Genomic DNA, 15,212 nt, shown 5'->3' with positions numbered 1-15,212 from the left:
GGTAAGATTTTGGCAGTGGGAGCAGGAAGAAACACATCCTTAATGGTCTACAGCTTGTACCTCAAAAGATCAAGGCACGAGAGTGAAGCAGGTTTCAACTCCATTGTCAGCCATGCCCTCAGTCGTAGCCACTGGTGAACACTGATCTCCTTGTACATAGAGATACAAGCTGCTTGGTTTCTCATTGGTTAGGTGCAACTCAAACCACTTTGGTTAATCACACATCACAATCTTCACACCTGTTTTTGGTCCCATCCTACCTTCAGTGAATGTACTTCTTTACAAATGAACACCCTCACAAATTCTGCATATGGGAGAAGGTGCTAAGGGTGAAGAAAATCACCCAACAGACAACATATTTAGTCCAGTAAAAAGAAGTAAACTAGCTCCAGATGTTTATAGAGGATTCAGAAATATTTCAAAATTCTCAATATACCATGTTTACCAAGGTCAAAGACTAAACGACTAGTCAAATGTATTTACCAACACTAGTTACTTACATGTGGTAAAGGAAACCGTAGCTGAGAAACATTGACACCATTAATTAGTGGGCAGGTGAATCTATTAGGCAAGACCATGTAGGAAGCAATAGTATCAAGAATCTTTGTGTCTGACAATTCACTGAAAAGAAGAAAAACAGCTTTTAGAAATGGAAAAACAGCAAAATCAAATGTGAACAGTGCACTATTTTAGTATTCTCATCACAAGAACCAGTGAGCAATAAGCCACTTTTTACATTTGTCACCTCTCAAACCTATCCCAGAACACCATTCTTGAATCCTTCAATCAAGTTTGCATTCCTATTGCAGTACTGAAAAATGTGTAGCAATTTCAAAACCAACATTTGAAACTGAGTATTATCCTCAACCTGCATGTAGCCTTTGACATTGATGCTAACATCCTCCTCTCCAATGTCTTTCTCCTGCCGTTCAGATGGATGGTCTCCTCGCACTAGGTCACTTTTTAGTAAAATTGTATCCAATCATCTACAATGACCTCTCCCAGTGCCGTGTTATTACTTCTGATTGTTCCTGGTTGCACAGCTTATTATGATGGAAAGATGGAGCACTGCGAATGATCATTAACTGGGCCAGTAATATATTTTTTTTAAAAAAAAGAGTAAATGGTTTCTTCACTCTGGCACAATTCACAACCCTCAGCATATATTCTGCTCACCAGACATTGTGATTCTACTGGCCTTGCAAAAAACAGGACCTGTCAGTTGCACTCCCCATAACAGTCATGAAAATGCTGAATTTGTACCACAAATACAAAGTAAATTCTTTACATGAAGTTCAGGCAGCTATTTCATAGATACTTCCTGTTAAAGAGCTGATTAACAGCCTTGAAAGATTAATACAATCTTAAGAAGCTTTTCAACTTTTCTTCTTTCCCTCAATCCATCTTTTTTTCCACAGTTTCTCTTGCTGTATCTAAATTTAACTCTAACTTAACCATTTCCAACCCTGTCATTTTTTCCCCTTTAACTTCTTTAAACTTTATTGGTTAAGGGGATAGACTACAATTGTTGTTGATCACCAAGGTCCCCAGGTGCTTCACTAGACAAACTGAAGCTTCAGCAATTTGCAGCACAAAAATAATGAAGTATGCAGGAAAGATTCAACTCATGGGGCCTTGTACCAGCAAGTTCTGGCCCAATTATTAAACATATACATGCTTCATGTTAATCAGTCTCCTGCTTCACCATAACCACTCTCCATGAATAGTTGCTTCTAGTATAGAACGTGAGTATTGCGAAAACAAAATCTGAAGCTTTGTCAATAATAATGCCAATACAAAGTAGCCAATTTGTGCATAATGCTAACAGAATGTGGTACTAATCATCTTACTTTAAAAAAATATATAATGGCGTGGGTTAAGGGATAAATATTGGACAGGGAGCTGATGAGATCTTCCTTGCTCTTCTTCAAAGCCACAATGGTGTGTTTGATTTTCACCTGCCCGCTCAAGTGGATGTAAAATTGAATATGACTGATAATTTGACAACAGTATTTTGGCAGTGCCATTTGTATGTATACTGTCTTATTGCACTTCCGAAAAGGATCCAAAAACCATATTGGCAATACTTCATTAAATTCTAATTATTGTCGAATTTGATGAAATATATTCTCACTCAGGGTCTGAACATTTCTCATTTTAATCAGAAGATGGCAGTATTTATCACCAATCAGTAAAGCATGTGCCACCTCAACTTTGTACCAATAGCTTCACTTCAACTTCAGCACCATAGAATCCCTACATTGTATAAACAGGCCATTTGGCCCAACAAGTCCATACCGACCCTCCAAACAGCATCCCACACAATCTCTGTAACTGTGCATTTCCAATGGCCAATCCACCTAATCGGCACATTTTTGGATTTGGGAGGAAACCCACAGAGACATGGGGAGAATGTGCAAACTCCACACAGTCATTCACCCAAGGGCGGAATTGAACTCAGGTCCCTGTGCTGTGAGGCAGCAGTGCTAACGATTGAACCATCATGCTGCCCCTTGGAGCATCATTTATTGCAAGATACATTTTTAATTTCTTATAACAAATATTTTAGCCTTGCTTACTGGCGTTGTCAATTAGTACCAAGCATTGGGATGTTTGACACTGTGTACTCAAAGTGCTTCAAATCATTTCCAGCATTTTCACAGCAAACACTTGGAGTAAGCTTTCGCCCCATCAAATTGGAGGTAATTCAAACTATTGTTTTAAAGTTAATGCAATGTATGCTATTAAAAACTAAATAACGAGGGAGATTAGTGAGATCTCTGAATTACTAGTTGAGCCAAGAGCTAAGTGGCACTGGGCCATAAAATTAAAGAGGTAGATGCACGGCTCAAAGACTGATATGGGAAAAAATGGTGTGAATTCATAGAATATTGGCACCAATACTAGGGTAGCAGGGAACTGTTCCAATGGGAGGGGCTCCATCCTAATCACATGGGGATCAGATTCGTGCAGAATCACAGAACTAGGGCTGTTGATAGGGCTTTAATCTAAATAGTGGGGGGGGGGGGGGGGGGGGGGGGGGGGGGGAGGTTGTCAGTTTCATAGATGATTATAAATGCTGAAGGTAAAGGAAAAGGTACAATTGCAGGGCTGATTGTTACCCGAAAATACAGAGAAGGGACAGAATGTGTGAATGTCATTCTGTACCAAGGAACCATAGACGTGTAGGGAAATTCGATTATAGAACAAGCTTAAAGGCTTTATACCTTTTTGCACAAGGCATTCAGAATAAGGGAGATGAACTGACAGTGCAAATTGAGATAAATAAATATGTCATAACCAACATGGTTATCAGGAGATCAAAACTAGGAATTTATCGTTCAGGAGACGTGGGAGGGATTGAAAAGGTGGTGGGTTAGCACTGTTAATACAAAGTAAAAGGAGAAAAGTTATGAGAGATGATCTGGGATCAGATGATGTAGAATTCATTTGGGCGGAAGTAAAAAAAAAGTCACGGAAAGAAGACATTGGTAGGAGTAGTGTATGTGCCCCTAAACTGTACCACTCAGCTGGAAAGGCTAAAAATCAACATATAATAGGAGCATGTGAAAAGAATAGAACAATAATTATGGGTGGATTTAATCTTCTTATTGATTGAGTTAATCGAATTGGAAAGGGTAGCTATGACAACAAATTCATAGAGTACACTAGAGATCATTTCCCAGAGCAATATGTTATTGAGCCAACGAGGGAGCAGGCTCTTGGATCTGGAAATGGGTAATGAGACAAGTATAATAAATTAACTCAGAGTAAAATATCGCCTAGGAAGTAGTGATCATAACATGATGAATATATTATTCAGTTTCGGAGTGAAAAACTTGGATCAGATACAACTGTGCAAACTTTAAATTAAGGGAATTACAATGAAATGAAGAAAGAGTTAGCTAAAGTGAACAGGATAGATAGATTAGCAGGAATGACAATAAGCAAGCAGTGGCAAATATTTAAGATGATATTTCATGAGTCTCAGCAAACATCCAATCTAGTAAGGAAAGATAAACTAATGGCTAACCAAGGAAGTATGGTGAGTATTGCGTTGAAAGAAAAAGTATCCAAGGAGGTGAATGTCAGTGATAGCCACAAAGACTAGAATAAATTCTTAATCCAGCAAAGGAGGAATAAAAAGATAATAAAGTCAGAAAATCAATCAGGAAGGCAAAATAGTGAGGAATAGAAACAAAAACTGATAAGGAGAGCTTCCTTAAAATATATGAACCATAGGCCCCTTAGAAAATTAATCTGGGGAGATAGTTACGGGGAACAAGGAGATGGTAGAGGAATTGAAACAGATATTTTGTATCAGTCTTTACGGTAGAAGATATTTTAAACATCCCATTCATTCTAAATAATATAGGGAGTAATTAAGGAGCATTACCATCAGTAAAGTAGTAGTATTCGACAAACTAATGGGAATAAAGGCAGATAAATCCCCTAGTCCTGACGGCTTGCATCCTAGGAACCTAAAAGTGGTACCTGAAGAGATAATGGATGCATTGGTTTTACTTTATCAAAAACCATTGGATTCTGTAGTAGTATCAGAGGTTTGGAAAACTGCAAAGTGACACCCTGATTCGAACAGTGAGGGAAGCAAGAAGTGAGTAACCATAAGCCTAACATTTATTATTGGAAGAGTATGGAGACCAATTATTAAGGAAGTAACAGCAGAACAATTGGAAAATCATAACCTAATTAAGCAGAGTCAGAATGGCTCCATGAAAGGGAAATTGTGCCTGACTAGTTTATTAGAATGTTTTGAGAAAGTCACAACCAGAGTGAATAAAGTGGAATCAGATGTTGTAATATATTTGGACTTCAGAAGGTGTTCACCAAGGTAACTCAAAATGTTAAATAGGAGCCCACTGTGTTGAGGTAATATATTGGCACAGATAGAGAATTGGCTCATGAGAGGTGATGGAAACATTTTGAATTCTTAAGGGGTATGACAGAGTAAATGCAGAGAGGTTGTTTCTCCTCATGGGAGAGTCTAGTACCAGATGGCATCGCCTCAGAATAAAAGGGGTGTCAATTTAAGACTGAGATGAGGAGGCATTTCTTCTCTCAGTTTTGAGTGCCTATGGAACTCTTTGTCAGAGAACTTTGGGGACTAAATACTTGTGTATATTTAAAGAGGGAGAGACAGATAGATTCTTGATCAGTACTGGAATCAAGGGTTACAGGGAAAGGATAGAGGTGGATGCGAGGAATGGATTAGCTGTAACCCTATTGAATGGCAGAGCAGGTTCGAGGGTTTGAACAACCTACTCCTATTTCTTACAGTCTTATGGAGCTCGAAGGCAAGAGCCTGAATCCACGTAGACTGAAGGAAAAGCCTGAAGTTCTTTTCTAGTTCGTAAAGGACATATATCATCTACTGGTGGCAGGACAATTGCGAGAGAACCTTAGTAAATGTACAGAAAGGAATGGGCATTCAACATGGATCTGTAATTGGCATGTTAACTTATGCAACTTTAAGAATATGGCCAAGAATGTAGGGAATTTAGTATTTGTACTGGAAAGAAAGATGAAATGCCAAAAAAAAGTGAAGTTTATACTGTGTGTCAAATAAGTTAACTTGTATCACTATTTTAACGACTTAGGCAGCTTTCTTGCATTACAAAAGGTTAACCTCCCAAGGCTGAAGGGCACATGGAAGCTGAGGCTCAAGTGTCTTTTATACCCAGTTAGAGGAGAAGGTGCATTTTATGCAGAACCTGAAACTCCTACTCATAAAAATGAGACAAAAGTATATATGTGAAAGTTGTTGATGTAACTCATTTTCAGAAAGTGAACTTGCAAACAGTTAGACAGCAAATGAGAAGTTTTCATTTTCATCTCCTAGACATTTCACTTCCTGAAAATTAGTTGAGTGAATCTCCTGCTCGTAACAGGATCTATTAATTTTCATCCCGGGCAGCGTAGATGCAAGTAGTATGGATAGGTCAAATATAGAAAGTAGAATAAAATAATAAGTGAAGGCTTCTGGGAAATGTCCTAGACAGCCATATTCGATGACCTTCTCCACTCTTGTTCCATGTAAACATATGATTTTGGCATAACTGTATGAATGTATGAAAGGTGGATAAGACATAAAAGTGGAGCTTGGAACTCAGTCAGATTAATCATAGTTTGAATAGCGTGGCAGATGATCATCAAAAAGCTGAATGGCAGATATTTGCTCCTAAATCCCATGTTTCTATTTTCAGTCATGTGAATAGAAAGCAATAAGGAAGAGGGAGGAAACTGTTGGAAATGGATAAGCTAGGGCAGTGGGAACAACTAAATGAAGCAATACATCAGAGAAAGAAAATGTATAAACCTAATCATTACTGAAAAGTAGAAGCAAAGAATGATTTAATATGTAAATAGCCAGGTCACAAAGAAACACAATCGTAAGAGACAATGTGAAATTCTGGGGTTATATAAAGATACAAAAGCAGATTAGTTGGCATTTTGTCACCAAGAATACAACAAGATAGCAGATTGAGAAAATACATTTTGAAGACAAATGAGGAACATGAGGATTGTACAAAAGTGAAACAGTAAACATTAAAAGGCAAATATCTAACAATAAGATGTGTTCAAAATTTCAAAGAGGTGGAGTAAGTAAAAAGCCAAAACAACTTCTACTCCTTGGTCAGTTAATAACAAGTGGGAATAAATTTTAAAGATTCCTACAAGGACAGATGGGGCAGATGAAATACTTCATTCATACATTCAGATATCATAAAGTGAAATGCACCATCAGAGGTTATTTAAATTACTTACTGTGTGGAAACAGGCCCGTCAGCCCAACAAGTCCACACAGACTCTCCGAAGAGCAACCCACCCAGACCTATTCCCTTACATTTACCCCTTCATCTAACACTATGGGCAATTTAGCATGACCAATTCACCTAACATGCACATTGTTGGATTGTGGGAGGAAACTGCAGCGCCCGGTGGAAACCCACGCAGACATGGGGAGAATGTGCAAACTCCACACAGACATTTGCCTGAGGTGAGAATGGAACCTGGGTCTCTGGCTCTGTGAGGCAGCAGTGCTAACCACTGTGCCACCGTGCCACCACATACTATTGATGTCAAGTCAATCATCATAATAAGGTGGAATTAAAAATAATTAAATCAGATACATAGTAAAAATATATGGAAAAATAGCAAGAAAATAGAATTGGTACAAGCAAGATGGGCCAAATAGTGAGTGGTGATGTGACAATGCTGTTCCTTTAACAAAGTAATGTTGTCCTTGGTTTTTTTTCAAAGTGGGTTGGAAAAGGCAGAGTGTCTGGGTGAAGGCCATTTTGATGATAGCTCACAAATACTGCCTAAGGCAACAAGCAATGTAAATGCTTTCAGGTAGTTTTTTTTTCAGAGAACAGTCGTACAATGAAAGGGGAGCAGCTAGTTCTCCCATAGGACGTTACAGCACAGTATAGGCCCTTCAGCCCTCGATGTTGCACCGACCTGTGAAACCAATCTGAAGCCCATCTATCCTACACTATTCCATTTTCATCCATATATTTACCAATGACCATTTAAATGCCTTTAACGTTGGCAAGTCTATTACTGTTGCAGGAAAGGCATTCCATGCCCTTACTACTCTTTGAATAAAGAAACTACCTCTGACATCTGTCCTATATCTATCACCCTTCAACTTAAAGTTACAAACCCTCGTGCTAGCCATCACCATCTGAGGAAAGAAGCTCTCACTGTCCATCCTATCTAATCCTCTGATTATATGTCTCAATTAAGTCACCTCTCAACCTTCTTCTCTACAACAAAAACAGGCTCAAATCCTTAGCCTTTCCTCATAAGACCTTCCCTCCATACCAGGCAACATCCTAGTAAATCTCCTCTGAACGCTTTCCAAAGTTTTGACATCCTTCCTATAATGCGGTGACCAGAACTGTACGCAATACTCCAAATGCAGCCGCACCAGAGTTTTGTACAGCTGCAATATGGCCTCATGGCTCTGAAACACAACCCCTATACCAAAAAAAAGCTAACACCATATGCCTTCGTAACGACCTTATCAACCTGGGTGGCACCTTTCAGAGATCTACCTATATACATGGTCACTGAGATCTCTGTTCATTTACATTACTAAGTGTCTTAACATTAGCCTAGTACTCCTTATTCCAGTTGCTCCTTCCAAAGTGAATAACCTCACACTTTTCTGCATTAAACTCCATTTGCCATTTCTCAGCCCAGCTCTGCAGCTTATCTCTGTCCCTCTGTAGCCTGCAAAATCCTTCAGCACAACAACTTTACCAACCTTAGTGTCAACCGCAAATTTACTAATCCATCCTTCTACAACTTCATCCAGGTCATTCAAAAAACTAACAAACAGCAGTGGTCCCAAAACAGATGCTTGCGGTACACCACTAGTAACTGAACTCCAGGATGAACATTTCCCATCAACCACCACCCTTTGTCTTCTTTCAGCTATCCAAACCACTACATCACTCTCAATCCCATGCCTCCATATTTTGTGCAATAGCCTACCTTGGGAACCTTATCAAATGCTTTACTGAAATCCATATACACCATATCAATCGCTTTGCCCTCATTTGGTCACCTTCTCAAAGAACTCAATAAGATTTGAGGCATGATCTACCCTTCAAAAAACCGTGTTGACTATCCCTAATCAACTTATTCCTTTCTAGATGATAATAAATCCCCTCTTTTTTAACCTTTTACAATATTTTATCCAGAACCGATTCCTGAAGAAGGGCTTATGCCCGAAATGTCGATTCTCCTGCTCCTTGGATGCTGCCTGACCTGCGGCGCTTTTCCAGCAACACACTTTTCAGCTCCACAAGCGAAGTAAGGCTCACTGGTCTATAATCACTAGAGTTGTCTCTACTCCCCTTCTTTAACAAGGGGACAACATTTGCAATCCTCCAGTCTTCTGGCACTATCCCTGTAGACAATGACGACATAAAGATCAAAGCCAAAGTTTCTGCAATCTCCTCCCTGCCTTACCAGAGAATCCTGAGATAAATCCCATCTGGCCCAGGGGACTTATCTATTTTCACACTTTCCAGAATCGCTAACCCCTCCTCCTTGTGAGCCTCAATCCCGTCTAGTTCATTAGCCTGTATCTCAGTATTCTCCTTGACAACATTGCCAATATTCACATTGAAAGAAAAACCAGAAAATATTCATTCAGCTCTTCCCCTATCTCCATGGACTCCACGGACAACCTCCCAGTACGGTCCTTGATTGGCCTTAATCTTAATCTAGTCATTCTTTAATTCCTGATATACCTATCCCAGCTCAGGGATTTTTTTAGTATGATTTAGTATTCAGCTGGTGGCTGAGAGAAACAACTGCAGTGGAAAAGGTTCCATGTTTCAGCCAATCCTCCCTACAATCTCTGTCCTGTAAGAAGCTGTCTTTGAATTTATCTTTTTACTAAGGGATGAGTTTATGAGATGTTGCAGGAAATCAGAACAATTCTTTATTAGGTAGCATGGATATCGTGTCGGTCAGGTTTTCAAATAATAGGTCTTTTGCTTGTGTTTCATTTGATAGTCTGTAAACAAATTCTGTTTTGTTTAAAACTGAATAGTTTGACCAGCTGCATCACTCCTGTAATATCCACCTTACAGCTGCTTAAAAATAACTTGAGAAGTTAGCTTCTGGGCTACCTTCTCGAAATGTTTGGAGGGGGTCTGGCCTGGTCCATAACAATATTTTGATATTCTATACTGCCACCCAATCTCCCACTTTAAGAACCGTGCATCTCCACTAAAGTCATAAATAGAAACATCTGTTGCCTGACAAAATAAATTAATGATTGAAACAAAAGAAAGAAGGAAAACAAATGTATAATTAAGAATATTTAGAGTCATGTATGAAGGTAAAAGTCACTTGCTTCTTGGCCAACAGTGCAATAGTGACTGAGGCCTGTTTTTAAAATTGACAATGGTACATGAGAGTAGTACAAGTGAGATAATACTGTACAACTAATCTGACATCACAATTGTCTTTATTATTTTTCAGCTCACTTAGTTGCACAGCCCATTTAAAGAAAGCATACATAAAAATATTATGTTTATAATAATTGAAATTTTAATGCTTGTAATTCAAATGATCTTGGCTTTTCAAAGTATGTAATTGATCATTAATTCCGCACTGAGATACAAGCTGTCTGTGGCTGGACAAAGCATACATTTCTAATGAATTAGAGTTCATTTAACTCAAGTTACAAGTACAACTAAACATTAAACCTCCAATACATATCAACTCATTTATGGACTTGCCATACATTGTGGAATAAAAGAAAGAGTTCCCCAATTACCTTAAATGTTATTATGATGTTTATACAAAATTAAAGTGTAAACAGTGATGTCTCTGCAGAATATTGCTGAAAATGCAAAGTTACTTAATGAATATTTTATCAGCAAAACATTGCATAGGTTTTTCTTTAATAGCAAGGGTTTCAAATTTCACCGCACTCTGTAGAGCACTTTCACAAATTTCACAGCACTTTGCATATTCTAATAACCCTGTTACATATTTTGTTTAATGTCGTACAGCTTATCAGAGTAACTGGGAGAGGAATAATAAATTAAGAAGGAGGAAAGCACCAAAGTAAGAGAAGACCATAAGACATTGGAGCAGAAATTAGGCCATTCAGCTTATTAACTCTGGTCTGCCATTCAATCATGGCTGATAAGTTTCTCAACTCCACTTTCCTGCTTTCTCCCCATAACCCTTGATACTCAACAATCTATCTATTTCAGTCTTAAATATACTCAATGACCTGGCCTCCGTAGCCTTCTGTGGCAATGAATACTACAGATTCACCATTTTCTGGCTGAAAAAGTTTCTCCTTATCTCCATTCTAATGGGTCTTCCCTTTACTCTAAGGCTATGCCCTTGGGTCCTAGTCTCTCCTACCAATGGAGACATCTTCCCAATATCTACTCTGCCCAGGCTATCAGGTATTCTGTATATTTCAATTAGATAACCCCCCCCCCCCACCTCATCCTTCTAAACTCCAATGAATATAAACCCAGAGTCCTCAAACTTTCCTCATATGTTAAGCTTTTCATTCCTGGGACCATTCTCGTGAATCTCCTCTGAAAATGCTCCAGGGCCAGTACATCCTTCCTGAGATATGGGATACAACATTGCAAATGTGATCGGACCAAAGCCTTATAGAGCCTCAGAAGTACATCATTGTTTTTATATTCAAGTCTTCTCAAAATAAGTGCCATCACTGCATTTGCTTTCCTAACTACTGAAGCAACCTGCAAGTTTACCTTGAAAGAATTCTGAACTAGAACTTCCAAGTCTCTTTGCACTTCAGACTTCCCAATTTTCTTCCCATTTAGAAAATAATCTATTCCCCTATTCTTCCTACCAAAGTGCATGACCTCACACATTCCCACATTGTACTCCGTCTGCATCTTCTTTGTCCATGCTCCTAACTTGTCCACATTCTTCTGCAGCCATCCTGCCTCCTCAATGCTACCTATCCATCTACTTACCTTTGTATATTCTGCAAACATAGCCAGAATGTCCACAGTTCCTTCATCTAGATAGTTAATGCATAAAGTGAAAAGTTGCGGTCACAACACCACTTGTCACCAGCTGCCATCTTAAGGACCCTTTTAGCTCCACTCTCTGCTTTTTGCCAGACAGCCAATCTTCTATCCATGCTAGCACCTTGCCTCTGACACCATGGGCCCTTAGCTTACTCAGTAGCCTCCTGTGTGGCACCTTGTCAAAGGCCTTCTTGAAGTCCAGGTAGGTAACATCCATTGGCTCTCTTGGTCTAACCTGCTCGTTACTTCCTCAAAGAAGTCTAGCAGATTTGTCAGGCATGACCTCCCCTTAGTGAAACCATGCTGACTTTGCCCTTTATACCTTATACATCCACGGATTTGGAAATCTCATCCTTCATAATGGATTCCAGGATCTTACCCTCAACTGAGGTTAGGCTAATCGGTCTATAATTTTCTATCTTTTGCCTTACTCCCTTTTGAAACGGGGTGCCATTATAGTGATTTTCCTGTCCTCTGAGACACTTCCCGATTCTAGCGATTCCAGAAAGAACATCACTAATGCCTCTGTCGTCTCTTCAGCTATCTTCTTTATAACTCTGGGTTGTAGTCCATCCAGGTGATTTATCCATCTTCAGTCCATTGAATTTTTCTAGCACCTTCTCCTTCGTGATGGCCACCATACTCAGCTCTGCCCCCTCACTGCCTTGAATTTTTGGGATCTAACTCAAGTCTTCCACTGCGAAGACTGACACAAAGTAATTATTCAGCTCCTCAGCCATTTCCTTATTCCCCACTACTATCTCTCAAGCATTATTTTCCAGCAGCCAAATGTCCACTTTTGCCCTTAATATATCTAAAGAAACGCTTACACTCTTGCTTTACTTTACTGGCCAGCTTACCCTTATATTTAATCTTCTCCCTCCTTATTTCTTTTTTTGATGCCCTCTATTGGTCTTTGTAAGCTTCCCAATCCTCTGGTTTCCCACTGCTCTTTGCTACATTGTGTGCTTTCTCTTTTGCTTTTTATGCTATTCCTGACTTTCCTTGTCAGGCACAGTTGCCTCATCCTCCCTATACCCTGCTTTTTTCCTTGGGATGAACCTCTGCTGTGTCTCCTGAATTGCTCCCAGAAACTCTTGCCTTTGCTGTTCCACTGTCTTTCCTGCTAGGCTCCTCACCCAGTCAATTCTTCCCAGCTCTTCCCTCATGCATCTGTAGTTATCTTTATTCAGCTGTAATACTGTTACCTCTGATTCTATCTTCGCTCTCTCAAATTTCAGAGTAAGTTTAATCCCATTATGATCACTGTCCCCTGAGGGTTTCTTTACCTTAAGCTCCCTTAAAAAAGTTTGCCTCATTGCACAACACTAAATCCAGTATTGCCTGTTACTAGTGGGCTCCACCATAAGCTGATCCAAAAAGCCATCTCGTAGACATTGCACAAATTCATTTTCTTGCAAACTACTATCAACCGGATAAACCCAGTCCACCTGCATATTGAAATCCCCCATGGTCACTGTAACTTTGCCTTTCCTACGCATCTTTTGTATCTCCTGGAATGTGTTGCACCCCAGTTCCTGACTACTGTTTGGAGGCCTGTACATAACTATTTTTTTTAACCTTTGTGGTTCCTCAATTCTACCTAACAGATTCTACACCATCTGACCCTACTTTGTTTCTTACTACTGAAATAAATTTCATTTCTTACTAATAAGGCAATCCCAGCCCCTTAGACCACCGTCCTATCTTTTTGATAGGATGTATATCTTTGAATGTTCAGCTCCCAGTCCTGATCCTGTTGTAGCCACATCTCTGTGATACCCACTATGTCACACCTGCCATTTTTGATCTGCAATACAAGCTCATTTACCTTTTCCTTATACTGTGTGCATTCAGATAAAATACCTTCAGTATTAACCTCCTGTATTAACTGTCCCTCTTCTCAATGTCATTCGTTTGTCCAGAGTGCTTGAAGTTTGATTGCTACACCATGTCCTACTTCTGTCTGTGCTGGAGATTTTAATAACCTCTCCTGAATTCTGCACTCTTACCTGCTCCTTTAATTTGGGTTTTCTAATTTCCCTTTTAACTGACACCTCTCCCCTTCCCAATCCTCTACATTTAGTTTAATGCCCTGTCTACAGCCCTAGTTATGCGATTCACTAGGACGCTGGTTCCAGCACAGTTCAGATGAAGACTGCCCCATCGGAACAGGTCCCTTCTTCCCAGAACTGGTTCAATTGTTCCATGAATTCAAACCCATTTCTCCCACACCTCTCTCTTAGCCACACAATAACCTGCTTAATCTTATTGACCCTTTGCCAATTAGCTTGTGGCTCAGGTCATAATTCAAAGATTACCATCTTTCTGCTTCTGCTTTCTAATTTAGCTCATAGCTGTTCATACTCCCTAATCAGAACCTCTGCCCTAGTTGTATCTATACTGTTGGCACCTACATTGACCACCGCCACTGGATCTTTACCCTCCCACTCCAAGCTCCTCTGCAGCCCAGATGAGATATTCTGAACCCAAGCCTCAGGCAGGCAATACAACCTTCAGGACTCTCGATCCTGGTCATACAGAACAGTGTCTATGCCTCTAACTATACATCCCCAATTGCAATAACTTGGTGGAATTAGTATTAAAAAGTCTTGCCATGAGATCATAGCATTAAATAGCCAACCCAACTGTCAATGACTGGGTACTGCAAGACAGTTTCTGCTTTGTTGCTCTGCTTTCTCAACATGTATTAGCCAAACTTACATTTGAGTTACTCAAATCTATTGTAGCTAGATAAAAGACACTGTGCTAGTTGGCAGTGCTCACGGAACTGCCGATGCCTTCAGAATAAATTATTCACCCTTTACAAGCTTTTATAAATTGTATTTGTCACAAATGGATAGGTATAAATTCAGATTTTGTAAAGAAAGCTAATCTGTCCTTAAAATAGACACAAGGAACCTTCCAAAAGAGCTTCCAGAAACCACCTCACCAGTTCTGCCAGCTCAGCTTGTCTCTGGTTTTGTTTTAGCAAGCAGTCATTGTGAAGCTGCCGGACCCAAAGAAGCAGGTTCATGCTGATCCTCCCTCTCTCGGACATCTCTCCTGTAAGATGCTTTGTTTGATTTTACCTTTTTTGCCAAGGGGTATTTATGGGGATTGTTGCAAGTATTTGGAACAGCATCATTAAGTTGGGATAAATTGTTAGGTTTCCGGATAGGTTATGTTATTCTATATTCTGTTCTTTTTTGGTTGTACTTTATTTGGTAATCTTGCCAATAAATTCTGTTTTGTTTAAAACTAAGTGTGGCTGGGCCAGTTGCATCACTCCTGGAATATCCATTTTAAACCTCCTTAAAACAAGTAGCAAAGTTAGGGTCTGGGCTACTTTCTGGAAATGTTTTTAGGAGGTCTGGCCTAGTCCATAAAACTTGTAACCTTGTTATCTGTTAAAACTTTTACTTAAGGCACTTTCAGCAATAGTTGGATGATACACATTGCAGTTTCTACTTACAGAAGAGATTTAGTGTGATTGCCCTAGGTGTACTTTTATTATCCTGTAGTACAAGGAAATTTTATCATTTTTTAAAAAATTATATTAAGTTATAAATTATGTTTCTGTTTTTATATATTCTATTATCACTAGAAGGCTCATTGATTGTCTCCAGTGAATGG

The 15,212-nt window shown here is 39.4% G+C and overlaps 1 protein-coding gene across 2 annotated transcripts in view; it reads right to left on the bottom strand.

Annotated features, from left to right (window-relative positions):
* LOC132817063 (extended synaptotagmin-3-like) overlaps positions 1–15,212 on the bottom strand; it is a 138,956-nt gene that overhangs the window by 35,754 nt on the left and 87,990 nt on the right. For both annotated transcript variants that reach the window (XM_060827155.1, XM_060827154.1), the window contains exon 8: positions 501–621. In XM_060827155.1, the coding sequence (XP_060683138.1) occupies positions 501–621 (121 nt within the window). The remainder of the gene's footprint in view (positions 1–500; positions 622–15,212) is intronic.

The sequence above is a fragment of the Hemiscyllium ocellatum genome, chromosome 7 (genome assembly GCF_020745735.1).
Source record: "Hemiscyllium ocellatum isolate sHemOce1 chromosome 7, sHemOce1.pat.X.cur, whole genome shotgun sequence".
Lineage (NCBI taxonomy): Eukaryota > Metazoa > Chordata > Chondrichthyes > Orectolobiformes > Hemiscylliidae > Hemiscyllium > Hemiscyllium ocellatum.
The sequence above is the reverse complement of the archived record's forward strand: the minus strand, read 5'-3'. Positions and strand labels throughout refer to the sequence as shown.